Source organism: Rhinopithecus bieti, unplaced genomic scaffold, assembly GCF_001698545.2.
Source record: "Rhinopithecus bieti isolate Rb0 unplaced genomic scaffold, ASM169854v2 scaffold_20150, whole genome shotgun sequence".
In the NCBI taxonomy this organism is placed as follows: domain Eukaryota; kingdom Metazoa; phylum Chordata; class Mammalia; order Primates; family Cercopithecidae; genus Rhinopithecus; species Rhinopithecus bieti.
Genome location: NW_016810565.1, coordinates 28,238 through 55,326, shown reverse-complemented (window position 1 = coordinate 55,326; position 27,089 = coordinate 28,238). Strand labels below are relative to the sequence as shown.

Here is a 27,089-nt window from a genome sequence, read left to right as displayed (position 1 = left end):
ATTGTCAGTGTTAGGGTTTCCAGTGTTAGGGTTTTCCAGCCTCAAACGTCCACAGGTGGTAAGCAGGTGAATGGATCAATCTAAGTTAACTGATATTTACTGAATATCTACTATGTGCCCAGATTTATGCTAGGCATTGCTAGGAGACAGAAGGGAAGTATAATAAGTACTACTTGTATAGTGCTTTATAACCTGTAAAATGCTTTCATGCATTTTATTCATGAAAAAAATCATTTTATTTAATAAAGCACATCATTAAAACTTGAAAGGTAGGCAGGTTAGGCATTGTTATTCCCACTTTGCAGATGAAGAGACGGAATGACCCCTCCAGTGTCCCCCAGATGGTAGCACCAGCTCAGATCTCCTGCTTTGGGTCCAGTCTTTCTTCCATTGCTTCGCGATGCCACTTTACAGGACTGAGTGGAGGTGAGAAAGAGAGCGGGGCAGGTGTCTCTCCCAGTCCCCGCATGCTGTAGCCCGTGCACTGACTACGCGTCTGTCTCCCTCTCTCAGACTGTGATTCAGGAGGGCACCAGGATACTGAATGTATCCCCAGTGCCTTCCACATACAAATGACATACAAATGCCTGCTGAGTGAAGCAAAGCAAAAACAGAGCACTCGATGCTGTGGTTTGGGTGATGAGCACTGTAGAGGCTAAGAAGGAGGAGAGAAATAGGTGCTGGTCAGAGCGGTGGGGAAGACAGAACAGGTCACATTAAAGGATGAAAAGGCTCTCGGTGTCAGTGGGAAGAGGGTCCTGACCCCATCAGGAGGGAGGCCACATGATGGCTGAGTCTATGCATTCCTAGGACTTGTTCAGGCCACCGCCCAGTGCCTGGCACCCAGCAGGCGTGCAATTAAGGCGTGGCGAACATCTGAATAAGGCACAGTTTTGTCCTGGAAGCTAGAGGAGGTTTGGGGGCTCTTATGGCAGAAGATCAAGCCATCCAGCATCCTCAGGCTAAAATCATTCCTTTTGATTGGAGTGGTATTAGAAAGTGGTGCTTGAGCTGTCTAGGGTCCCCGAGATGGGAGGTCTCACAATCTGGCTCTATTATGACTAGCTATGAAATCTCAGGCATGTCACTTAACTACACATCATCAAGTCATCTAACAAATAAGGGAAATTACACTTGTAAAACGCTCAATAAAAGGTACCAATACTGTTATTATCAGTGTTGGAAGGTGCTTAAAACTTTGAGGAAAAAGGTTGCGATCAGCAGCTTTGGCGGTACTCTCATTATCGGCGGAAAAGGAGAGCAGCGTCTTCCCTGCCTCAGCATCCCCCAAATGAAGCGATCAGGACCATGTGTTGCTTTAATGCAAACCTCTGACCCTGACCACCCTGCCAAGGCAGCTGGGACTTGTGATTCATACAATATTAAGATTCTAACAAGAAAGAAGGCACATCAGCATTACAGGTGACAATTTTACTCGAATTGGGAAGGAGCAGAGGGAGGACGCAAGGAGGGAGTGCAGACGGCCCCAGGGGGCAGAGGGGCAGGGACTCTGAGAACTCTGACACCTTGTGGGGTTGAGCCCTAGTGCCTGGCTCCAACCTCCCTATTTGTGGGAAAGAGCCAAGCAACCTCCTTTTCCATAGCCAGCCGGTCTGTAGACAAAATGCAGCAAAAATATGGTGACTTTTTGGCCTTCCCAGGCCCCAGGGCCTTTCATGCCTCCATGCCCTCACAAGTGCTGGCCCTCCTCTGGAGCGCGCTTCCTCCCGCCTGTCCTCGGATGCTTTTCTGAGCTTCTGCGAGGGCCTGCCCGACTCCCTGAGGCAAAGCTGGTCATGGTGGCCTCTGAATGATCGCTTTTCACCCACTAGATGGCAAGATATGTGTCCCCCACTAGGCCATGAGCTTCTCTCAGGCAGGGACCCCATCTTATTAGACATTGTTTATTCCCAGTGTGCAGACCAGGCACAGTCTGCAGATAGGCAAAGAGGCCAATGTGGAAGGATTGTGTAGGGAACTGAGGAATGAACTAGCACAATAAGGAGATACAAACTTGTTTCTTGAGCAGAGCTAGCGGCCGTCCTGGCTGTGCCGGTTCACCAGCCCACAAATGCTGGGCATCTGCTGCATCCCGGGTGCTGGCAAGCAAAAGGTATCTGAATTTAAGAGCGCACAGACTAGATGGAAAGAATAAAAGGAGGAAAAAGCCTCTCTATTAATGGGAAGTCCGTGCTAAGCACCCCTTTGGTGACAAAAGAAGAAAGTCTTTAGGGAAGGGGATTTCAGTTGGGCCTTGAAGAATGGCAAAGCCATTCTAGTAGAGGAGAGGATGATGTTCCAGGCAGGAGCCTTGCACTAGGACTTGACTTATGTTTAAGCCAGTAGGATGAAAATTTCTTCTACTGTTAACAACCTCCAGAGAAGAAAATCCTTCAGCCTTCCTTGGAAGAATAATGTTTGCTTTCTCTAAGGAGGCTTCTGTTGCTGGGCCCCCATTCTGAGTAGATGTCACAAATACACAGATTAACATGCTCCAGTCTAACGGGGAGCTATGAGAAGCAAGTGCCACCCAAAACTGGCTAGTTGCTCTCTTATGAATGAGTATATAAAGCCCCTAACCACTCCCTGGTGCAAGTCCTCACCACCTATCCCTCCTGGAACCAGTATCTCAGGACACACGCTGTGGGGGCCATGGGGTAAGTAGCAGCATTTAGCAGCTTTGGGGACAGGTGTGTCGGCCAGAACATTCCTGGCACCACATCTGAGTGGTCATGGGAGCAGTCCAGCTTGTACACACCTCAGACCACATGATTCCTGAGGACAGAGTCAAAATAGTCCTGGCTGCTGGACAGACCATGATTGGGTCAGTGCTACTTTTAGTACAACTGGCCAGGCTTGGGGCCAAAGACGGGAAGAAGAATCAAATGAGATCACGGCAAACCATCAAGCCACAGTGGTTGCTCTCTGCTCATTATTGGAGGGAACTCCCTGGAGTTGGAAGAGAAGGGCCCAGACAGTAGCTCTTGGGAAGCAGACAATCCTTCCTTGAAAAATAAGTATCTACAGCTCATGAAAAGCAAGGGGAAAAAAAAGAAAAAGAGGTACAGAACAGACTAGAAGATGACAGAGCCTTCTCAGGGACAGCTGGAGCCTCACACGACTGGGCAGTGCTGCCAGAGAGTAAAGGACCTTCAGAGATGGGATCAAGTCTTGACCCACCCCTTAACACTGTGTGACCCTGGCCCACGCAAATGACCTTTGTTTGTTTTATGTCTTCCATCCTTAGATGGGAATAGCAAAACAGTGCCTACCTCTTGGACATGGGGATGATTTAACGAGACAGTGCAGGGTAAGCCTGTGTGCTCCACTGACTCGCTCAGTGCTATGCACTAAAGCCTCCAGGCATCATCTAGTTGAATAGTCAAGGATTCTAGAGAAGGGAATTGTGGTATTTACACCAAGTAGGTGTCTCACAGCACTGTAGTTGCCACCAGGAAGTTCCTCTGAAATCTGACCTCAACTCTTTCCCATCTTTCTCTGATACCTCCCTACATAGCTCCATAACACAACTCTCCTCTTGACTAAACTGACGCTAAAAGCATCTTTCAATTGAAAGAGTGAGTTCTGCCCAGACATGGTTCAGAAGGAAGCTAAGCCAGTGCTGGTTCACAGGTCCCTGGACATTTCTTTCATGCACGGCCCATTGGCAATTGTCCTTCCACCTCCTAGCCATGCAGATCTCACCACGAGGTGGGCCAGCTCACCAAGGGATATAACAGATGGGAAGCCACAGCCTGTCAGTGTCAATAGACACTGGTGGAGTGGGGCTTGGAGCCTGATTCAGACCAGCGAGCCTCTGTTAGGTTTCCTGCCATCAGCAGCACAGCGCCAGAGGCCACCACACGCTTTTCCCCTTCCTCTCTCTCTCGACGGCTGTGGGGCCACGGGCTGCTGCCAGTCATCACTCTGGGGTGGTTCCACTCTAGGAAGGCCAGAGACCCAGAGGAAGGCAGTCAGGATGGTGGGGAGCCCCAAATTGCCCACATTCCATCACATCTAAGAGGCCATCAATGGTGAGATGTACCCAATTTCAGAAATGTTAAAATGGAAAACAAAAAAAGCCTTTTAGAATAAAAAGAAGCACAATAAGTCACCGAAGAAACTTCTCTTTCTGTAGTCATTGGGCTTGTTCAGGCTTTCCATTCTTTCATTTTGTTCTCATTTTATCCCTGCTCCCCTTAAAACTGTGAACGTGCAGTAAAGTACAAAGAAAAGCAAACACCCATGTAACCACCCCCAGGTCAAAAAAATAGGATACTACCAGCACCCCACAAACCCCCTTCTGTCCCTCCCAAACACTCCTCCAAAGATCTGACTTTTACAGTAACCACTTTCTTGCTTTTCTTTACAGTTTTACTATCTGTGTTACATCCTAAACATGATGGCCTAGTTGACATCAGGTTTTTGAACCTGATGTAAATGGAATCATTCATCCACGCTGGTTCTGTTTTACTGTAATTGTTCATTTTAATCGCTGTGTAGTTTTCCACTGTGAAAATACACTGCTGTCCCATTCTTTACCTTCCTGCCATCTCAAAACTATTCTCTTTCCCTCCGGTCTCTGTGTCAATCTATCCTTCACAATGCCAGCAAGATGGGTCCTTCGTAACCTCCCCCAATCCCCATCCCTGCTTAAGTGAAGCCCTCTTGGATGCTCCTTCTATGAGCTCTGAGCGCTTGCCCTATCTAGGATTCTTCCTACTACAAGGGTGATCTGTGTAGTTAAACTGCCTGTCACCCCAAGGGGCAGGCTGCAAGTGTTTTGAGAAAAGGACCATGTCTTTCTTTTCAACCCTACTTCACTGGCACCAAGGAAATACGTGTGGCAGGTAGTAAGTGTTCAGTACGTATCTGTTGAACAAACAAACATGGGGCCTTCGGAGTAACTGGTGCTTCTCACCATTTCCTGTGGGCATCTGCGGGTTAGAGGGGAGCGGGGAAAACATCAGTGATTGGACCCCCCGGGAGCTCCACCTGGAAGCAGGTTGCTCTACTTACTAATAATGCTGCTTTTTCAATGATCGTTGAACGTATATTTGGGGAGGATGTGGAAGAGAAAAAGGGGGTACTTGAGTCCATTAAGGCACACTGGTTACCTCTCTAAAGAAGACTTGGAGGCAGTACTGTTAGAAGTAGGTGAGAACATGGACTCTAGAGTCAGACTGCCCAGGTTTGAATCCTTGTGTTGTCTCTAACCAGCGTGAGACCTTGGGCAAATTACTTGGTTTCTTCTTCTGTAACATGAGAGAGATAATTCCACGTGCTTCAAGGTTGTTATAAGAATTAAATGAGCATATGTGCATATATGTATGTATATATATGTATATAGGTGTATGTATGTGTGTATATATATGTGTGTTTGTGTGTGTGTAGCTAAACTGATCAGTACCAGTAAATGAGTTAATATGTGAAAGCTATTTAGAACAGTGCTTAGCGTACGCTGTGTTTGCTAAATAAATAACAAATAAACCTACGGCTTGACGCATGCGGCTGTGTCTCTGAAGAAGCCACAGGTTGTTTCCTGGCAGATGGCAGGAGCCTCCCAGCAGCCCCTTCTGTGAGCGTACAAATACTCTCATTTCTTCAAATGGTTTTTTTTTTTTTTTTTTTTTTCTGTATGTCCCAACCCCTGTATACTATGATGGGGACATTTTATCCTAACCTGGGTCTTAAGCTTCTTGGGGAATGCTGTGAGGTTGTAAATCTCCTGCAGCCATTTTTCAGGTGGACTCTCTTAGAGCTGCAGGCCCTCTGGAGTGTCCTGGGGCTCAGTGCAACCCAGGGGTCTCCTGTACCCCTTCCCTTTTCAGCTCCTCCATCCAACCCTGCAGCTGACTAGACTGTTGTCGACAAGGCTCAGTCTTGGATGGAGAAGCGTCAGTCTTCCTCCTTCCCTGGGGAGTCACTGCCAGCGGGGCACACACCCTGGGACCCCGCTACACCAGGGGATGCTCTGACAGTCAGCCATCGCTCCTGGGGAGTAGGAGGGCAGCTTCTCTCCAGCTCCCTACAGTGAAGGATGGGCAGGGAAAACACTCACACCACAGGTAGGAGTCTGAGGTCTAACATTTCTCTGGGACAAAGAGAGAAATGTAACCAAGAACCCAGCTGGCCTGGCCTCCTGCCTCCTGGTAGCCTTACATGAAAGGCCTTCAGGCACAGATGCCTGAACAGCGTCTGGAATGAAAACAGTCATGGCTGGGGTAAGGGGCCGCAGGTGTCCCCAAGCTTCAAGAGTGAGAATAAGGGGTGAAGAGGATTTGATGACCACAACAACTTGGAGCGAGTGCTCATTCCCTTTGGCCAATAAGAATCATAGTGGCATTGATGATTATCTAAGAGATAACTGTCATCCAAAATGACCCCTCCTTTTTCTCTTCCTACCCAATCCTGAATCCTAGCCATCTTCATAAGACCCAGCGCAAATGCCAGCTTCTCCAACCAAACCCTATTAACCAACATCTCAATATTACACAGAGCTCTCAGGGTCCCTGTGTCCAGCTTCTCCCACAGGGCAGGAGCCCTTTTCAGCCAGCATACCCCAATAAGGTATAAGTGTGCAGACAGCGATGTCCTCAGCCCTGGGTGTGGCTTGCAGAGTCTGCAGCAGCAAGAGCTCCCTGGCTGGTCTCCAGGTGTAAGCAGCCTAGTGGGTTTGCTATCATTCTCTATGCATGCTGACATAAAAAGTGTCAGACAGTGGCCTGCAAGGCCACCATCGCTCAGTACATAGCCCTTCACTCTGATGAGTAGGAAGGCCTTTCCGTTGAACTCATGGCCACCCGCCAGGCACTGTGTTTTCTACCTTATTATCAGTCCTATTCACCACAGGTAGCATTTCTATCTCCATTTTATAAAAAGGAAAGCAAGACCAGAGAAGTTCATTAACCTGTTCCAGATCACACAGTAAGTAAAATTAGAGCTTGGACCAACTTCAAGCCTATCTGCCTCCAAAGTCCTTGCTCCGTGTGCTACACCATGCTGCCATAAAGGAACAGACTGCCCAAGTCTTCTTTTCTGCAGAAAAATATCCCCAGACCCCTCAGCCGCTCCTCACATGATATGCTTCCTGTTAATGTGTGTCACTGGAACAAATATCTCACCATCCTGCCTGCCCCCTCTGAACACGATGTCAAAGAACCTTTTGCAACCTGATTCTACGGCCTGAACCCACTCCTCTGGCTCTTGAGCCCCTCGAGTGTCCGTGCTTGTATAATAGCACTTGATTACGTCATGGGTTGATCTCTCCTGGCTTATGTGTATCATTTATTTCCCCAGTTATATGATCAACCCCCTTAGTGCTGAAATCATGTATCATACCTGAAATTTGGGTGTTTGTGAAGAGTTACATTATTTGGAACTTAGATCATGTGGTGTTTTTTTTTTTTTTTTTTTTTTTTTTAATCATAGACAGAAGTTATTCTAAAAACAGGCAGTTTTCCTGACTAGTCCTAAAAGCCACTTTGGTTAAAGGTCTGTGTTCAAGTGGGGAGGGGTCCATGAGCTTCAGGAAGGACAGGCAAGAGACTGATCTCTGCTTTCAGGGTCAGAAGCAGACTGGGGAAGACTCCATGATTGATGCCTGTGAACCTTCAGCGTCTCCTTTTTATGCCCTATTGACACGATGCCACAGTTCCTTTTCTCACAAGCCCCTGGGTTCTGTGTCACCCTATAGTCAGCATGCTGAATCTCAGGCCTCTGGCCCCCCTGACTTCAGGGTCAAATGCCCTGAAACTATGTTCACAATGATCTAAATAAGCTTTCATCAGATTCTCAAAAGATAGAGAGGCTTAGAGAGGTTGAGAGCAATAAGAGAGGCTTAGAGAGGTTGAGAGAAACTTCTCTGGCACCCCATTCTGGCTTGGCTCCTCAAAATGCTGTTAGAAAGTGTTTTAACCTTCATCTTCTACCACCAACAAGCACTGGCATTCTTCCTATTCTTTTTTTTTCTTTCTTTTTTTTTTTTAGATGGAGTCTTGCTCTGTCACCCAGGCTGGAATACAGTGGTGCGATCTCGGCTCACTGCAAGCTCCACCTCCCAGGTTCAAGCCATTCTCCTGCCTCAGCCTCCTGAGTAGCTGGGACTACAGGCACCCAACACTACGCCCAGCTAATTTTTTGTATTTTCAGTAGAGACGGGGTTTCACCATGTTAGACAGGGTGGTCTTGATTTCCTGACCTCGTGATCTGCCTGCCTCGGCCTCCCAAAATGCTGGGATTACAGGCATGAGCCACCGCACCTGGCCCCTATTCTTCTTTCTTTTTTTTTTTTTTAATAAAAAACTCAGCTTTTTTGGGGGGAAATGTGGCTGGGAACAGGGTCTTACTTGTTGTCCAGGCTGGAGTGCAATGGCACAATCAGGGCTCACTGCAGCCTTGACTTCCTGGTCTCAAATGATCCTCTTACCTCAGGCCCATGAATAGCTGGGACTACAGGTGCCTACCACCATGCCTGGCTAGTTTTTTGTATTTTTGGTAGAGATGGGGTTTTGCCATGTTGCCCAGGCTGGTCTCGAACTCTTAGACTCAGGCTATCCACCCACCTCAGCCTCCCAAAGTGCTGGCATGATTACAGGTGTGAGCCACTGTACCCTGCCCTTTTTTTTTTTTCCCTTTTTTAAACAGAAGAGGTCTCACTATGTTGCTCAGGCTGGTCTCGAACTCTTAGGCTCAAGTGATCCTCCTGCCTTGGCCTCCCAAAGTGCTGGGATTCCCACTGTGCCTGGCCCCATTCTTTCCATGAAGCTGATCTTAGCTGAGTAGGAATAGAAAAGCAAGCTTTTGAACTAATTCATACTAAGCTGTGAATAAATGATGGCCTCATAGGCTTTCATAGTCATTGCTTTTTACAGGGATTGGATAGTTTAAAATGGGTCTCTAATAGTGGAATTTCATTAAAAAAATTAATCCTTAATATGTATGCAAGTGGAATTTCAGACAGTATGAGGAAGTTAAAGGAAAAGGTAGCAGAGAAGATATTCTGGAACAAGAATGGGCCAGTCTCTCTAAGCCATTTTCTTGTTTTTTTTTTAAGGGGTTCTTGCTGTCCTCCACAGGTTCCCCAAAAGTTTTGCAGTTTCTTTCAGCATTTTCCAAGGCAAAGCCAATTATGGAAACTCCCAAGGCGAGACTGGAGGCATTTGCACCAGTAGCGGTACCTGTATCGGGACAAAGAACCTTCATGCCCAGCTGCTTATTCTATTCTCACAACAACCTATGAGCTGGATATTGTGGCTCCTGTCTTACAGCAGAGGAAACAGAGGTTTAACAGGGTCAAGCAATCACCCCAGCTTGACAAGCCCGGTAGAGGGGGTGGTGAAACTCAACCCAGGTCCTGCTGCAGGTACCACATCCTTTCCACAGGCTATGTGGTTTCTAAGATACACTGCCATTCCTATGTCAGGCGTGTGGATGGGTCCTGTACATGGACCTTTGATAGGGATACAGCTAGGTACAGTCAACCCCCAGTATCCGTGGGGGACTGTTTCCAGCACCCCTGGTGAATACCAAAATTCATGGATGCTCAAGTCCCTGATATAACATGGTGTAGTATTTGCATATAACCTACAAACATCCTCCCATATACTTTAAAACATTTCCAGATTACTTACAATAACTAATACAATGTAAATGCTACATAAATAGTTGTTATACTATGTTTTTTAGGGAATAATGACAAGAAGAAAGGCGATACATGTTCAGGACAGATGCAACCATCCACTTAAAAATATATTTTCAGTCCAAGGTTGGGTGAATCCAGGGACTCAGAACCCACAGACACAGAGGGCTGACTGTAATCCCTTCAAGACTTAACATAACGCCCTGCACAGGGGAGGTAGCGAGGCATGCAAAGAATGTGGAGTGACCAAAGGCAACACCAAGGCACAGAGACGACTGGCTGGGCTTCACCTCCACGTGCCCTCCTTGGCCCGGAGCCCTGTGCAGCGCACACGCTGTTCCTGGGGTGCAGCCGCTCCGCCTCCCCCCAGCCAGAATGAACCCTGCGTATGAGGTTCTCAGGTTGGGGGAAGGATAGATGGGCATCTGACAGAGTCTAAGATAACAACAGGCACAGAATCATGCAGAGTATACCCATCATGGCAGCAGGACTTATGAGCCAAGAAGCAAAAGCAACCCTAAAGTCCATCAACTGATAAATGAATAAACAAAATGTGGTTCATCTGTACCATGGAATATTCTTCAACCACAAGATGGAATGAAGTACTGATACATTGTGCTAAGTAAAAGAAGCTAGGCATGAGAATCCCACAATTCCATTTATGTGAAATGTTCAGCATAGGCAAATGCATAGAGGCAGAAAGTGAATTTGTGGTTGCCAGGGGCTGGCAAGTGATGGCTAATGGGTACAGCCTTTCTTTTTGGGGTGATGAAAATATTCTGGAATTAGATGGTGGTGATGATTCCACAACTCTGTAAATATACTAAAAGCCACTGAATGCCACAGTTTAAAAGGGTAAATTTTATGGTATGTGATTTACGTTTCTATTTAAAAAGTCACACAGAGAAGGCCCTGGGTGCTTTTTGTGAACTCAGCTTTTGTGACCACAGCAGAGTTCACAGGAAGGCCCTGGAGCGAGCCCTCGGCTCCTTGTGGCTGAATGGAAGATGGGGTGGTGGATGGCAGAGTGCAGCTGGATGCCACGTCAGGCTTCTGAATGTGATGAATGGTGTGGGGGAGAGGTCAAAGGCAGCATCACTGCGAGGTCTGAAGACTGGGACCGGGCATGTAATATCCCTACACCTCTCCCAGGACGGGGCTCCACAGCTCCACTGAGAGTTGGGGTTCCTCTTTGCTTTACCCAGACTTTGCAGTGGGAGCCGAGAGATGTCTGTGGTTTCTTGGGTCAATGTGGTGGGTAAGAGATTAGAGCCTCCAGTTGCATAGGTCAGGGTTCAAATCCTGTGCCACCTGTCATCCATGTGACCTTGAGAAAAGTTTTGCCTTCTTTGAGTGTCAGTTTTGTCACTGGTAAAACGAGGCGAATCGTATTACCTCCTCCTAGGGTGGTTGTGCGGGTTAAATGAGATGATGCCTTAAAGCGTTTAGTGCAGAACCTGGCATGCTGCAGTGGTTAATGCAGGAGAGGCTCTTCTGGTGGATGGCAGGGCCTGCTGGGGCCTGGTCTCCAGGATCTCCCGCACACAGTGCATATTCTGCAAAGCGGCTCATGTGCTTGGCTGGCAGCAGCACAGACAGATGCCATAGTTTGGGATGGAAAGGAACAGAATCATGTGGCAGGTCAGGAAGACTCCAGGATCTGGAGCAGAACGGGCGGAGTAGAAGCTGGGGAGGAGGAACAGTGCCTACCTCTCCACCCTCCAAGAGAAGGACTGTCTGCCATGGGCTCTCAACCGACCTGAGTCTGCTATGGGATGATTGCTTCCAGCAGGAGTGTAGCCTCTTTCAGCCAAATGCAAGAGCAAGAAAATGTCACTGGATTCTTCAGGGACGTAGAGGCAAACAGCTAATGGATGAAACCATCCCAATCTCACTGCAGCCTAACAGCAAAAAGGCTCTGGGATTTCACCTCCATCTCGGGAGCCTTCTATCATCTGAATACTTTTTTGTGGCTGCCAGTGCTGCAGAACAGTAGAAATGACAAGAAGCCCCAGACACAGGACAAAGGGAAGCAAAGAATACAGACTTATACCCCAGGGAAAGAAGACAACAGAAACAACCAGTATTTACTGCAGACGTTCTCACAACCAATCCCTATTTGGCAAAGTTTGTGGATTAATCGATGGCATGTCCATTTCTTCCATAAACCGTTAGAATTGTTCTCTGCAGCACTCTGAATGCTTGAGATGAGAAGGCTGTTTTGTAGAATATCTGTTAGCTACACTATCTGCTTATCTGAAAGCCAGCAGTGCTCGTATCCAGACTGGTTTATGCCAATTCTGTGTTATTATTAATAAAGTATGTAAATTTCTGTAATTTAACAAACTCTTCTGTAAACCAATGAAATAGGAGTGCAAAAAGCGTCACTGTTGGTAAGTAGAAAGTTTTCAAAAGTCTTGAGGCCCAAATTTGCTTACAAATGCTGAATAGTTAGGATCAGATGAGATAAACATAAAGGACTGGAATACATAATAAAAATATGGAAAGATCTCACAGACAGATTGGTTCCCAAATGTCAAAGTTGTAATTCCACTTTCCACTGAGGTGGAATTTATAGATGTTACATTATAGGAGAGGTTTATGCAAGGAAGATGACTAACAATCAGAAAAGGACCTTAGTCCTGTATCAAAAGGTTAGCAAATGAATGTATACGGTATGTCCATCTTTTAAATTAAAGTATCTCTTTTGAATGGTTGTTTCTTTTTTAAACTAAGTTTTTCAATCAACCACAAATTAGTTGTCCCAACTGCACTGGATGTGAGAACATCAATGACATATTTAGGTCTGTCCTTACTTCATACCCTTTCTGCTCTTCTTTCCCAAAGCTGACCAGCTCCTATTGGCCTGACACTGTGTCTCCCTAGAGTTGAGTTTTTCCAGAATTACAGTCTCAGAGTTGTTCCTCAGAGCAACAGTGAAAACACCAAGAGGGGATGTAAAGCGCTCACGTAAGTTTGGGAGAAGCTTCGAACCTTACCCCTCTTGCAAATTCACCATGCCCCTTCGTCCTGTAAGAATAAAAAGAATACACTATGGAGGCCAAGCTGGGCAGATCCCTTGAGGTTGAGTTTGAGACCAGCCTGGCCAACATGGTAAAACCCCACCTCTACTAAGAATATAAAAATTAGCCAAGCGTGGTGGTGGGTGCCTGTAATCCCAGCTACCCGGGAAGCTGAGGCAGGAGAATCGCTTGAACCTGGGAGGTGGAGGTTGCAGTGAGCTGAGATTGTGCCACTGCACTCCAGCCTGGGCAACAGAGTGAGACTCTGTACCCTACCATGAAAAAAAAAAGTCTAAACTTTCTATAACTCAGATTGGCCCAAACTTATTTCACCATGGAACCTCTTTTGGGGCGCGAGACCTCATAAATCCTGTAAAGCTTCATATCTTGGGAATTAATGCTGTAGGGCTCATAGAGGAATATAATGTATGATCCTTATTTTTGAGAAATTTATGACAGAGTCAGAGATACAAGAGAGGCACACACATCTACACAAAGAATGGGTAAGTCACAGTATTGTCAGTTACTCTTAGGGTCAAAGGAGAGTAAAATCAGTAGGTGTTATAGATGAAAACAACAAATCAGCCATCTACCTCTGATTAATATTCACACATTTTGGGTCTTCAGCCTCCAAAACTTGCTCTTGGTCCACTGTTCTAAAAAATTCAAAGGGGACTGATTTCTTAAGTGCTATGTGCTAGGCCTGGCTCTTTATACATGTTTTCTCATTGAATTTTCACAACCATGGGAAATAAGTATTATCTTCTTTTTTTCCAAGAAATAGAATCAGGGTAATCACACTGCTGGTGGGAGAGCCTCAATTCATACCTCGATCTGTCTGGTTTCAAATCCTGTCTTCTTTCTACTGTGCCTAGTTATGAAGAGCCTTTATAGCGTCTTTCCTGAAGCAGCTGGGCTTTGGTGAGGGTGTGTCCACATGTGCATGGCTGTGTGGCCCAGGCGTGGCCTGCCAAGGACAGCTGGGTCTGCTTGTTTCCCTAGAGCAGCCTGGACTCCATTCTCTTCCTCCTCCTCAGTCCCAAAGTTCTGAGCTCTGACTTTAGAGGCCCAGTGGCCACTCCCCTTGCCTCTCGTGAGGCCACTGTGATAAACTGGGGGAGGACTCTGCCAATGTTAAGTGCGTCATGAATGGCACCTGCACCTGTACACACTGCCAGGCTAGAGAAGGCAACAGGGGTGGGTGGCAAAGTGTGGGCAGAAAGCCCCTCCTCATGCCTTTCGGCAAGTCCTCTACCACATCCCTGGTGCTTTCTGTAGAGCCAGCCTGGGTCCTGCCTTGCTCTGTGCTCAACTACTACCTCCTCTCTTCACCTCCCCTTCCTCTGCCTTCCCAAGTCTGGGTGGAAGTGACCATGGAGTGGAAAGACAGGACCCTGAGCTCTGCAGGGAGCCTCACAAGGAAGGGGGTGAGAGGGCGGGGCATGAACTGAGGTACCAGGTGAGAGGCTAGGCACGACCAGGAGGGACAAAGATGAGTGACCCTCTAGTCTCAGGCTAATGACTCCCAGGGGTGAGCTGCAAGTGGGGAATGGAAGGTAGTGAAGGGGAAGGCCACAGATCAGGGGTGGGAGTCAGTGAACAGGTGCTGACCTGGACACCTGGGCTCCTGGGCAGGGGAATCTGCCTTGCAGCTTCCTCTCTCCTCTTGCCTTTTACTCCCTTCAGAAGTAAGGTTGTAGGTATGTTCACAACAGTCTTCAAAAATGCATGGGGGTGGGAGGTGGGGAAGGAAAGGGAGCATTTATTAAGTAACCCAGTGTGCCAGGGTCCTGGCAATCTTTCATTACTTCATCACAGTCTTCCTAAGAGGCGAGTGTGGCCAAGTTGCAGGGTAAAAGGTAACTGAGATTTGAACCCAGGTTCAGCTGCCTCAAAAGCCCATGAGCTTTCTAGCACATCTGTGACCCTGCATTGTACGTCACCCACCACAATGAGTGGAGCCAGATTTAGCTCCACTAGCAGTTGGGAGAGGGTGGTGCTTTAATCTTGGTTGTGCCAGGTCAGCACACAGAAGATGCGTCCTTCCCTAGGGAGCCCCCTCCTCCCACAGGTAGGCTGGGAGCTGTGGCATGGACACTGGACCCACAGGCCACTGAGTCCATCTGAGCCCCCTGGCTCTTGGGCAGTTTGGAAAACCAGACAGGCAGGAGACCTGGGCATTCCCCCTGTGCACTCCAGCCACTGACTCAGAGCTGCTCCATAGAGGCCTGAGGCTGGACCTGCTGCGGGGCCTCTGGCCTCATCACCTAGGCACAGGAGTCCCTCCAGCGTCCTCTCCTCACCTTAACTCCAGCATTCCAGCCCCTCCTCTCCAAATTAGCTTTCTCATCTGGAAACTGTAGGTGTTCAAACTAGTGAGTGCTTTCAAAATGTACTCAGTCAGCAAACCACCGGGGCAGCCCCACACCCCTGGAGGCGAGGGGATGCTTCTGGGGAGATGTTGAGCTCCGGCTCTCATCTCTTGCTAGGAGGTGATCCTTCCAGCCTCCTGGGTGCACAGGAAGGTCCAGCACTTCCAAATCAGAGCCCCCAAGACCCAGTCAGTCTTCCGCTGCCACTAAAGTCTGAGAACCACTGAGGCCTGGTCTCCATGGCTTCTGAAGGCTCTCCCATTTCAGAGAAAGGGCTGCTGATGGACTAACTAGTTTCCATGGCCCATTTGATTTTTCTCCTCCCTGGAGAAGTATTTCCTCTTCCTCCTGGTTTTTCCCACAGTTCTCCAGCCAATGGATCCTCAGTCCCTTGGTATTTGTCTTGTATCTGTGTCTGTCTGTCCTGACATGCCAGGGTAGGAGCTCACAGATTAATGAAAGCCAGCCTGTGGTCACAGCATCTACCTCCCCACCCCAGAACACACACACACCAGCGTATACACACTCGGCACAGTCATTGGCCTTTATTTACGGCCACAGCCCTTGAAAGTGGTGTTGGGGATTGCAATTACGAAGTCTTTCCTGACATTCCACCAAAGGCTTGTCTTTTGCAACTAACGCTGCACACAGACACACAGCAACCATCACACAGTATGCACTTTGTTAACACTCCACTGTAACCCAAGGTAGTGGGCCATTTTATAAAAGGAGCTGCTGAGGCTTATGAAAGAAATAGTGCTGTGTCCTGGAACTGAGCTGTGACGTGAGGAGCCAGGATTCCAGCCTTGGCGCCCATCTCCACCACACAGCGCTTGGCTCACCCAGCAGGGAGGACTCAGGAGCCCTGGCAGAGTCAACACGTTCTCCCATGGGAGATGGGCACGGTGAGCATGGCTGTGGCAGGGGGAGGGCTCCGGACCAGAAACCACCCACTCCCCACAACGACCCTCTCTCTGTTCATGAAACAGTGTGACACACCTGCCCAGTACTTGACTCTTCGGCATGCGCTTGTCCCCATTACCCCATGAATTGCCACATTTTTTCCAGACAGCAACAGCAGCAGTTACTAGAGAAAGTCTCCCAGCTTTAGGTCCCACCTGAGCCCCCCTGGCCTGGCCTCCAGATGTCATCCCTATCAGAGAGCTCTCCCCGAGGCCACGCCCTCTGTCTGTGGGTTTGGAGCCGACAGCAGAGTCTGGTACTCACGTGGTGGGTTATTCATACCCCATGCCATGACTCCACACCCCCAGGACACACACACTCACCATGAGATGCTGGAAGAGCCAAGAACGCATTATATTGGTGGCATGCTTGGGCAAGACTCCTCGTTTGTTCTTGGACTTCTTATCCTCATTGTCCAGGAGGGAGGTGAGGTCAAGGTTAACCTTCAGGGCACGTGGAGAGAAAATCAGCATCAGCAGCCTGTGAGGCCAGCGGCTAGGGACCTGTTGCCATAGCGACGGCAGGCTCGGCTGCCAGCCCCTTTCCCGGCTCATTCCTAGGGCCCTGGGGAGGTCGCCTTTCCCTCTCACCCCATGCCAGCCCCTCAGAGAGTGGAGGTGAGGCTCGGGTGATGGGAGAAGGGAAGAAGGACAAGGAGGAAGAGATGGAGAAGGGGGAGAGGGCGGGAGAGAGTGAGAGAGTGAGTGAGAGAGAGAGAGAGAGAGAGAGAGAGAGAGAGAGAGAAAGACAGAGGAAACAGGGCCATGCAGAGAGAACAGTAGAAGATATGAATTTGCCATAAGCCATCAAGTTGTTATCAGCATTTCTGTGGTACTTTACAGTTTGCAAAGCACTTTCCTATCCATCACCGTGGTTCATTCTCACAGCAGCCCTGTAGGTTGGCTAGGCTGTGTGCAGTTGCTATTAATCCCCCTTTTATCAATAAGAAGTCTGAGGCTCAGAGAGGTTAGGTGACTTATCTGAGATCCCAGAGTTAATGTCAGATCCCAGACTCTGACTTCCGATCTTTCTACTCTTCCTTTGTGTGTGCACTCTCTACCACTGAGGGACACAGCGGCTCAGTCTGCAGACAGGAATAGGAAGTGCAGGAGCCTTTGATGTAACCCCAGGAGGGAGGCAGCAAAATCCCAGGAGTTGATAAAACCTTTCCAAGACCCAGCTTCTTATCTGTAAAGTAGGGGTAATGATACCTCTTAGAGGATGATGAGGATTCAATGAGTCACTCGTGTAAAGTGCCTGGCAGATCAGAAGCGATCACAGGTGCCCTAGCCCACACCATGCACATGTGCACACACCTACACACACTCACCTGTGTGTTCTGGATCTGGATGGCTCCCTGGGGGATTGCTTGGGTGACCACCTGACCCTGGGAGGTTACCATGGTAACCGGTTGGTATAAGGCTCCACCTGAGGAGACAACCAGTTTTGGGGTCCCCTGCCATGGGAGTGGGTAGGAGCAAGGGCAAGCAGGGTTCCCAGTTCACTTGGCACTCACGTGTAAAGACCCTCTACTTTGGAGCCCTTGGGTAGCGAGCTATGGCTCTTCTGCTTTATAGGTGGGTGGGGGATGGTGTCTACAGCCTAGGGCAGAGCCTCTGGTGGGAGGTGCTTCAGGGAAGGGACAACAGCCTTACTTGGTCCTCTCAGGGGCTCATGAGATTTTGACCCAGATTTGTTCTAAACCATCACAACTGGGTCTTGGTGTTAACTGTCTACAAACTTACAGAAAACTTTTGTCAAGAAACTGAGCTGGGAGCCCCTCCCTTGGTGGAGGACCCCCCCCACCCCGGCTCTGGAACCGCCTCGGGGCCACCCTTTCTCCTCCCAGGGAATTCCCACAATCCCCCTTCCCGGTCTTTGCACCGACCTGACACGACTTGTGAGTTGACGGTTGTCATGGCGATGTTGCCCTGCTGGAGCGCTGAGGCTGGGACCACAATTCCCTGGGGGTTATTGGAGACTCCAGACATGGAATTAGGGGAATTCTGCAGCAGGTCCTGGCAGTGAGGGAGGCACGGTTTGTGACAATGTCACTGAGAGCTTAGACCCTACAGCTCCAGAGTCCTCTTCTGTCCTTTCCCCTTCCTGCCCCCCTCCCTCCTTCTAGCTCCTCCCCAGACCCAGGTCCAGAAGGCAATTCTCATGGTTTCCTAGAAAGAGTGAATAAGAGGGCTCAATTAAAAATAAAAAAAAAAAGAAACCCAAAAGAGTCACCCTTTTAACCATTGCATTGCCCTGAAAACCTAAGGCACAAGTTATCTGATAACCCATGGTCTCCTCCTTGGCTATACTTTGAAATCTCCAGTAATGATGCTTGGGTTCCAATCTCATAGTCTCATTTAATTGGTTAGGAGTGTGTCCTGGGCTCCGGGTTTTTTTTTTCTTGATCAGATCCATCATATTCAATGGGCTCTGGGTTACTAAAAGCTCCCCAGGTGATTCCACCGTGCAGCTGGGACTGAGAAACTGGCTTCACCCGGTCGGACTGAGAAACTGGCTTCACCCGGTCGGACTGAGAAATTGGCTTCACCTGGTCAGACTGAGAAACTGGCTTCACCTGGTCGGCACCTGCTCCTCCTTCAGCCACGCTTGTCTCCTGATGCTTTCCCATCCCCCGGCTCCTCTCCACACACCTCCATCACAGGCCCATCACACTAGGCTGCACACACAGAGCAGCCTCCAGTTCTCACCTTTGTATCCTTAGCACCTAGCTCAGGATACTAAAATACATGTTAAGAAAGCAAATGAAAGCTGCCCTAGCCTTCCCATAAGCTGTCTTCTAAGGGTGTCTCATAGGAGCCTCAGCCACCTGTGGCACATGGTATCGATTCTGTTCTCTTCCTCAGGATCCCCACAGGATTCCACTGGAAACAGACTCCCCTCTCCCCACACTGCCAACCAGCACGGAACCCCTGCCACGTTTCTTTGCATTGGCCCAGGCAGCTAAGACATGTTTTCCTGGCCCTCTGCTCCCCTCACCATTCCCAGTTAACAGCTAAGTAAAGAAGTCCTTGGACTTGATGTGGAGCCCTCCCTGCCTTCTAGGGAGCCTGCGCTGGGAGGCTGGGTGCTTGGAGAGAATTTGTGAGGAAAGAAGAGGATGTGGGAGAGGTTAGGGTCTCTAGGTTTGGAGAAGACAAAAAAGGCAGCGAGTGAAGTGTGGGAGCCTCAGGAGGCTGGCCTGGGTCTCTTAGCTCCTCCTAGCCATGGTTCCTCATCTGAAGACAGGGCGTGAACCAGTTAACAGGTCCAGTGGCCGTTTAGGTGACATTCCCATGCTCAAATGTTGGAATCATAAGGCATGAACTGCAAGGATTTAGAGACAGGCAAATGGTCAAGGAAATAGACAAAATGGGGGAAAAAAGGAGGTCCCCAGCTTCCCAGTTTTTGTTTTAGGACTTGAAGAAGCTTGGGTCTCCAGGCTCCAGAGCAAGTCTAGGGTTTGGAGCCCAGAAATCGGTGTTCGGAGGAAACCTCGAGCCAGTGACTGCCTACCTGTAGCAACAGACAAAGGCAAAGTGTTACAGCCCTGGGGGACAGCCATGGCGAATCTCCTCCCAGACCCTGACGACACAGAAACTGGCAGAGCCTGTCAGGAAGTAGAAGTCGGCACTGATTTATACATCTCACTCGATTCAGCTGATTAAATCCCCCTTGGCGTCTCCTCCAGAGCTGCCTTTTTTACTCTCCCGGGTTGTCTCTGGCCCAAGAGCTGAAGGAGTATTGCCTATAAATAAGCAGCGCCAGGAGGAGAGGAGCCAAGCACGCCCTCCTCCCACCCACCTGCCGCACGGGCCTCCTGGTCTGGCTTCTCTGGGTGGGTGGGGCGATGGAGGCCTTGCTTCTATTCTGAGCTCACCTCTGCTGCTGTGACCTTGGGGAACAGAGGGAGCAGCTCTTGCCTTGGCTTCCCCTTCCCGGGGCCCCGTGGGAGCCTCCTAGCCCGTGAGGTTTATACTTTGAGCAGAGCTCTTGGCCTTCCCCTTCCTGCAGTTGCAGTCTAAAATGGAGTCTGCCATGCAGAAGCCTAGAAACTGGAAGAGCCCCTCAAAGCCACACATTTCCCCTCCCTGAAGTGTAAATAAGGTTTAGAGATGCCGGGACTTCCCGAGGCCACACAGCTGGTTAGCAGCCAGAGGACCAGAATACAGCTCTCCTTCACTCACAAATGCCCCTACACAGGTCTGGACTGCAAACGCCCCTTGAATCCTGCAGGTCAACCAATCATCATTGCAGGCAAGGTGAACAGATAAAAACTAAAACCCAGAAGTCCAGAAGCAGCGTGGGCACTGGAGGAAAGGCAATCACGTCACCACCCTTCCATGGGCCTCTTCTCCTTATGTATATAGTGCATGTGACACCTGGACCCTCAAGGCCTGAGTTTTCAGCGATGAGACTGCTCTGAGTTTGAGTTCTTGTTCCAACATCCCAGCCTACCATTCTCATGGTATGTAAACCAGTGCTGATAATATATTTGAAGCTGAAGCAAACTCGGAAGGTAAATTTACTTTTTTTTTTTTTTTTTGAGACAGGGTAGAGAGTCTTGCTATGTTGCCCAGGCTTGTCTCAAACTTCTGGGGTCATGTAATCCTCCCAGCTGAGCCTCCTGAGTCATTGGGATGACAGGTGTGAGCCACCACACCAGGCTTGAAGGTAAATTTAATGGGGGAGTGGGTACCTCCACGCCATTCACCTTAAAACCAGTGGAAGTGACTTCTCAATAATCCCTTGTTTGGAATCATCCATGCTAGCATGTGCCTCTTTTGGTAGGGATATTTGAGAATTTCAAACATAAAAAGTTATCCCAGACTTTCTTCATCCCCAAAAAACTATCCAACAAGGTTAGAAAAATACAAGCAAAGTCAGTAAAATAAATACAAGATGTGTCCCTTGGGATTCAACCAACACACATTGTTCCCTAGCCAAAGGCAGAGGGTGAGCCACCAGCTGGATGCTTCGTCTGCTTACTCAGACCCTGGCTGCTTCTCCACCTTGTGGCTTGGATACCCTCCATGCCAATTTACCCAGTTTGGGTAACTGAAGGCAATTTATGCATTGGATCAGAGCCTTCTCTTTCCTACCCTTCTCTCCCTTCTCTGGGTCTTTGGCTGGTAGGTGCTGAGAGGCAGCCAGAGTCTATCAGTGAAGGAATAAAATAAAAACCTTCAGAGACAGAGTCCAAGGGCAGGGCTAGGACTGGCAACGTCTTAGGTGGGGCAGGGAAGAGGAAGCAAAATTTTGGCATTCCGGAGATCTGGGGAAATGATATTCATCCCTTACATCTGTAAACATGAGCTGCTCCACAGACCAGCTTTGAGCATGCTTTTTTTTTTTTTTTTTTTTTTCTAGACACAGATTCTCAGAGCCACTGGATCAGACCCTCACCCATCTAGCAATCTATATTTTTAAAAACCTCCTTGTGATGGTCCCAAAGATCAGATGGGTCTGAAAACGACCCACTTACCATACACCCTGAGTATCAGAAAGCATTCTTTCCCCACGCTATTCCATTTTAATGTCACCATCACCCATAGGGTCAGCAGGACTGACTGTCCCATTTGCCTGAAGAGAGATTGAGGCCCAGAGAGAATGGACGTGACTTCCCAGAGTCAAATAACTGTGCCTCCAGCCTAAGGCCTCTGGCTCTGAGTGCAGGACGAGTGCTCACATAGAGAGGATATGTGCTTTGGGGTCAGACAGGCTCCAATGCAAGCACAGTGCCTGGCACATTTAGCCATCCAATAATTTATTTCCCACTTCCCTTGGCTAAGGTTACTCAACTAGGGAGTGGCACAGTTGGGATTTAAAAACCTGTCCTAGAAGCAAGCCCTCAAGCTACTTGAGTTCTTTACTTAGCAATGGAAGGAGTTCAGCTGGGGTTGCGCACGCAGGCAGAGTTGTGTAAACCTTGCTACATGCTTCCCTGTCTGAGATGTTCCCGGGCAATGGCCGAGTCCCAGGATCCTAAGCTCGTTTCTGACTAGCCCCACAACTCCACTTGGCTGCGATTTCCAGTTGAGGCTTAGTCTCTAGCACCGTAGAATGGAGACAAGGGGGCTCTGACTCTCTTTTCCGAGGAAGGAACTTCCAGAGCAGCAGTGAAAATCCCGTGGGGAGCACATGTTGGCTAAGTACACAGTATTGTTAGCTTTTTTTGACAGCTTCCCCTCGGGGCTCATCAGACTCCAAACCCAGGTAGATGCCACTGTGTCTAGAAGCAAACAGAGTTGCTCCCCTCTAGGCTCCTTAGCACCCAGATGGAGGTGAGAGGAGCGTTTGGCACAGTTCTAGTTACGTTTTTCAGCACCCAGGGCCTCACATCCCTGCTGGAATTGTCCAGGAACCTGGGGATGAGAGCTGGTTATCCAGCCCAAGAACTCTGTTTTGTTCTGCTAGGAACACAGCCGTGGTGTCCCCAAGCCTCTGGGAACTGCCTGAAGCCTGGGAATCAGATGAAAACCAACACGCTGGGCTCCACGGGCACCCCCCGGAAGCGGCCCTACTCTTGTTCCTTGTACGCTGTTGATTGAAACTCAGAAGCAAAGAGCCTCTCAGGAGGGGCAGAGCAAGGCAGGGCTTTGGGTTTGGAATGGCAGAGTTAGGAATGGCACAGAACTGGTGCCTCCCGAGCGCCATCCTCTGGGCAGCTGCAACACCCTGGAACTGCGGCCGCCACTCATTCTTTACAGACCTCAGTGGTTACCGGGGGAGTTTTACTCCAAATTGCATTTGGAACAGCAGAAAGATGACTTGTTCCAAAGGAAGGCCTTACTAAGAAACGATGAGAGGCTGTGGAATGACTTGTGGAAGTGAGGGCTGCAGGGGCCCACATGAATGGACAGTGGTCTGACGTCAGCCCGGGAAGAGCTGCCCGTTCCTGTGAGCCACTGTGCTTCATTGTCAATAGGGAAAGGGCTTCAGCTGCCCTGGGAGACTCAAGGAAGACTCATTTCCACTCAAGGAAGGAATTCCTGGAAGAAACCGGAGTGGGACAAATACATGAAGGAGTGAAGGAAATAAATGACAGAAGTTTCTGTTTAAGCTGTTTTGAAATAGATGGAATTTTTATCTTACTTGGATACCTGTGAAACAAGGGAATGAACTGGATGGCCTGGCAAAGATCCCTCCAGCTGAGGATTGTAAAAGAGCCGATGCCATTTCCTAAGGATTGTGTGGGAGGGTGGGTAAGGGTGAGGCGGTGGCAGGAGTGGGGTGCCATGTGGAGCCAGACCCAGCCACTTGCCATCCTCCCCCTGGCCACTAGGGGTCTCTGCTGATCCACCGGCTCAGACCATGCTCACCAAAGCCTCCCAGAAGGCCCGCGCTGGCGACTCCCCTGCCGGGGCTGGGGGCCGGTGGAGGTCGGTTCTGAATGTCTCCCTTCTGCTAGAAAGCTTGTCCTGACCTCCCCAGGGCACAGCCACAACCCGTCCTCTGGACTCTTCAAAGCCTCCCATCTACCTTACATACTGGACACAACAGAATAGTTCTCTGTTATGCAGGTGTCATCTTTCCCTAGCTTGGTTGCAGGCTTTCTGAGGGAAAGAGGGGTCTTTCTCTGAATGCCCCGAAACTGCTTAGCACAGTGTTAATTAACTGCATGGTAGATGCTAGATACATGTGTGGTCTGACTTTGGACTAAGGCTGTGGGTGTATTCCTGTGGTGTGTGTGTGCCTGTGCAAATGTGCCTTAGGAGAGTGGAGAGGTTGTCCCTGTCCCCAGACACCCCTTCCCGGCAGCATCCCTGTTCTGGCAGAGCCAGGGCCCTGTTTTAGACCAAGAAAAGCCAGATTCCCAAACTCGGGAAAGCCAAGCACATGTAAACAAGCCACCTAATCCTGTTCTTGTTCCACTCCTGTTGGGGGCCTTGGTCTCAAGGGAAAGGCAGTTCTGGCCTGTGGGGACAAGCAGCAGCTGCTGCTCTTAAGGAACATTCCTTCTCAGGCGGGAGAAGTGCTCAGGTTTCACTAGCCTGGTGGCAAGGGCCGCCCTCTGGTCTCTGGGCTCCATGGCTGCAGGGCTGGGGGTGAGGAACCCGCAGAAGAGACAGCTTTAATGCCTGTGACAGGCAGTGTGGCTCATTTTATTCCGCTTCAGTCTAGAGATGCCCCCGTCCATCTAAGTAGTGATCTTTCCAGAGCAGATCACCCCCCTACCCCAGCTCCATCCAGTCTTCTCTGGGGTCCTGTCCTCAGGATGCTTAGCCACTGGGCAGAACCTCTAGGGTCCTGGCTGAGGTGATGGCCCCCTATCCCCTTGGTCCCCTGCCAATCTGGAAAATCCAAAATTCCTTAGAGGTCAATAGGCAAGTGCCACCCTTCCCAGGTAGGGATGTATTGATTAGCCCCCTTCCTATTCTGCTGGGGAGGCACAGAGCTGCAGTCGCATCTGGCTGCTGGGCCTAGCATCTCAGAATGGCCTCAACTTTGTCCTTTTCATCTTCCTACTTCCAGTCTACTAGCAAATCCAAATTCTTGCTTCCTAGCAATTGGCTTCTTCCTCTGTAGTCCTTAACCCCCTGACCAATAGCTAGGTAGGGTCATCCCTCCCCACCTAGGTCCCAGGACCCCTGATTATTCTCCCCATGTGTCACAAAAACATATCCCCATGTAGCAAGAAGAACATCGGCTCTGGAGTGGCCCATCCCAGACTCCACCACTTGCTAGGGGTGTGACTTTGAGCCAGGCTCTTCACTTCTGTCAGATTCTCTTTCCTTGGATGTAAAATGGAGAAAATCATGTGTACCTTGCAGCCTGTCATGGAGAGTAAATTAGATAATCTGTGGAAAGCACCTAGAACACACCGTGTTTGAGACAGAGGGGAGCTTAATAAATGTTCACTGGCTCCCCTCCTTCTGCCAGCTTTTCTTGGACCAATACAAGATGTGGCTACTCAGTTGACTTGTCTCGAGCCTACATTCTCCACTACGTTTAAAGTCTTTAGCAGTCAGCCACCGCTATCAGCCCCAGAACAGAACTCCCACACGTTTGACTTCAAGGTACTCCATCATTACACTTGGAGACCTGGGACTGTGTTGCATCTATTTTTATATCCCCAGAACTCAGCAGGCTCCAGAGGTGCCTGAATGGATGCAGGATGCGTGAATGAATGAGCCCCCCCATCCCATCTCTTCTGTAGGGATTCTGATTGGCTCTCTTTGTTTCTCGCCTTCTTCCAGACTTCTTGCTACACTGGAAACACTCACCTTTATAAAGGCTGCCAAATAGGCTACCAACTCTCACCAGGCCTGCCTGAAATGCCATCTCCCCCAGGAAGCCCTCCCAAGGCCAATGAATCTGTAACTTCTCCAAAAATAATGGGCGAAATCCTCCTGTTGGCCTCTCCACTCTGTACTGAGGTTTGTTTATCCTATTGTGGAGCAGGACCAAAGTGGCCATGAAGGTGTGAGGGCTGAGTCTGGGACTTGGTCCCTCTCTGAGGAAGGATGAAGGGTGCTGAGTAGAGACTGGGGCAACCTCAAGCCACACATGTGCATCGCCCAATCCAGAATCCCTGCTTGCAGCTCCTCTCCCCATCTCTTCGGCTGCTCCTTTCCTCTATACTCTTGACCCTGAGCATTTCAAGGCTGATGTGATTTATCTAGATCCTCATTGCGACTCATGGCTGTCTCCCCCTGAGACTGGGAGCTTCTCTTGGACAAGGGCTTGTGTCTGTTCTTACAGGACCTAGCACAGTGCATACAGTGAGTGCCCCCCAAATGCTTGGCGATTGAATGAGAACCATGATTCAATCCAATTTGCCTGGAATAGAGCTGAGGCTTAAATCTCCACAGAGAAAAAAGGATGAATTTCAGGTCAAACTAATACTTGAGTGAGGCGGGAGTTAAGGTCTCTCTGGTGGAATAGTTCTGTTTGCGCCCTCTAGGAAGGACAGGAGAACCCAGAGTCAGGTCTAGAACCAGTCTCCTTACAGAGGATGCTGCCCTGACAAGAAGCCTGGGCTCTGAGGAGTAGGAAGCCTGGGTGTCACTGGGTGCCTGCAGCACAGGATGGGTTCCTAGGGTGGGGGAAATCTAGCTGTGGTCCAGGTCTTTGAAAGTCTGCTTTAGTCCCCTGCTTGGTAGGACAGTCTCCCTTACTTCCCACCTCCACTCCGACCAGCAGAGAAGACTCACACAGAAATAGAAGGCCAGGCAGGAAAACACTCAACCCATCCATCTAGATGAAGGACACAGCCTAGCGTCTGGGAGTGGAGGTACCAAGTTGAAAACAAAAATGTCTCCCGTTTTGCAACACAAGGCTGGATGATTAGCACACAGGGAAAACCATGAGCCAGCAGTTTGCAACAAAGCTGGCAGGCGGCTGGAATGTTGATCCAGAGGATCATGTTCCAGAGGGGATATACCCCTCCCCAGGCCAGGCTGGTGCTCAGTGAGGCTATTTCAGGCCAGGGGGATTAAGGGTGAACCATGACGAATGCATGTGCCCGCGTGTGTGCGCGTGCGCGCACACACACACACACAAGCTCCTTTTCTCTCTCCTCTCCCATAAAGGCTCCTGTGTCTTGAACCCAAGACCTGCCTCCTATACTGAAAGTCTCTGGTCCCTGATTCTTAGCAACCCTGGGCCTCTCCTTCCTGGGAGAGCCCATGCAAGCCCCCGCCCCTACCTTAGTGCGACAATGACAGGGGCCAGTCCTGGGAAGGCTTAAGAGATGTGTGAGTGTGCAGGCGGGCCGAGGGATGGCCAGAGAAGGCAGGAGAGCAGGTTAGGAAGCTCCCGCCATAGTCTATGTGCAATTACCATATTTACCCCTGAAGCCTGAGCAAAGCAGGCAGTGGCAGTCAGAGAAAATGCAGGGGCAAGTTTGAGTAATACAATAGGAGCAGCACATAGCACATCCTACTGACTTTCCCGCCTCCTCGTACCCTGGCTGCATACTGAGCCACATCCACTGTCCTTTCACTTGCTCTCACTCTTGCTGCTGTTCTCCTCTCCCTCTGTCCTTCTCAGTATCGTCTCCCTTTTCCTGGGTTTGTGTGTCTTCCTGTCTCTCTGTTGCTCTTTTCCTCCAATTCTTCAGCTTGTCTCTACCTCCCTCCTGAATGT

General features: G+C 49.4%; 1 protein-coding gene across 1 annotated transcript in view; it reads right to left on the bottom strand.

Annotated features, from left to right (window-relative positions):
• Positions 1-27,089, bottom strand: part of PKNOX2 (PBX/knotted 1 homeobox 2) — a gene marked incomplete at its 5' end in the record, with an annotated part of 47,333 nt that overhangs the window by 4,691 nt on the left and 15,553 nt on the right. Inside the window, 3 exons of the mRNA XM_017892244.1 lie at positions 16,322-16,441; positions 17,329-17,426; positions 17,887-18,016. Of these exons, the coding sequence (XP_017747733.1) occupies positions 16,322-16,441; positions 17,329-17,426; positions 17,887-18,016 (348 nt within the window). The remainder of the gene's footprint in view (positions 1-16,321; positions 16,442-17,328; positions 17,427-17,886; positions 18,017-27,089) is intronic.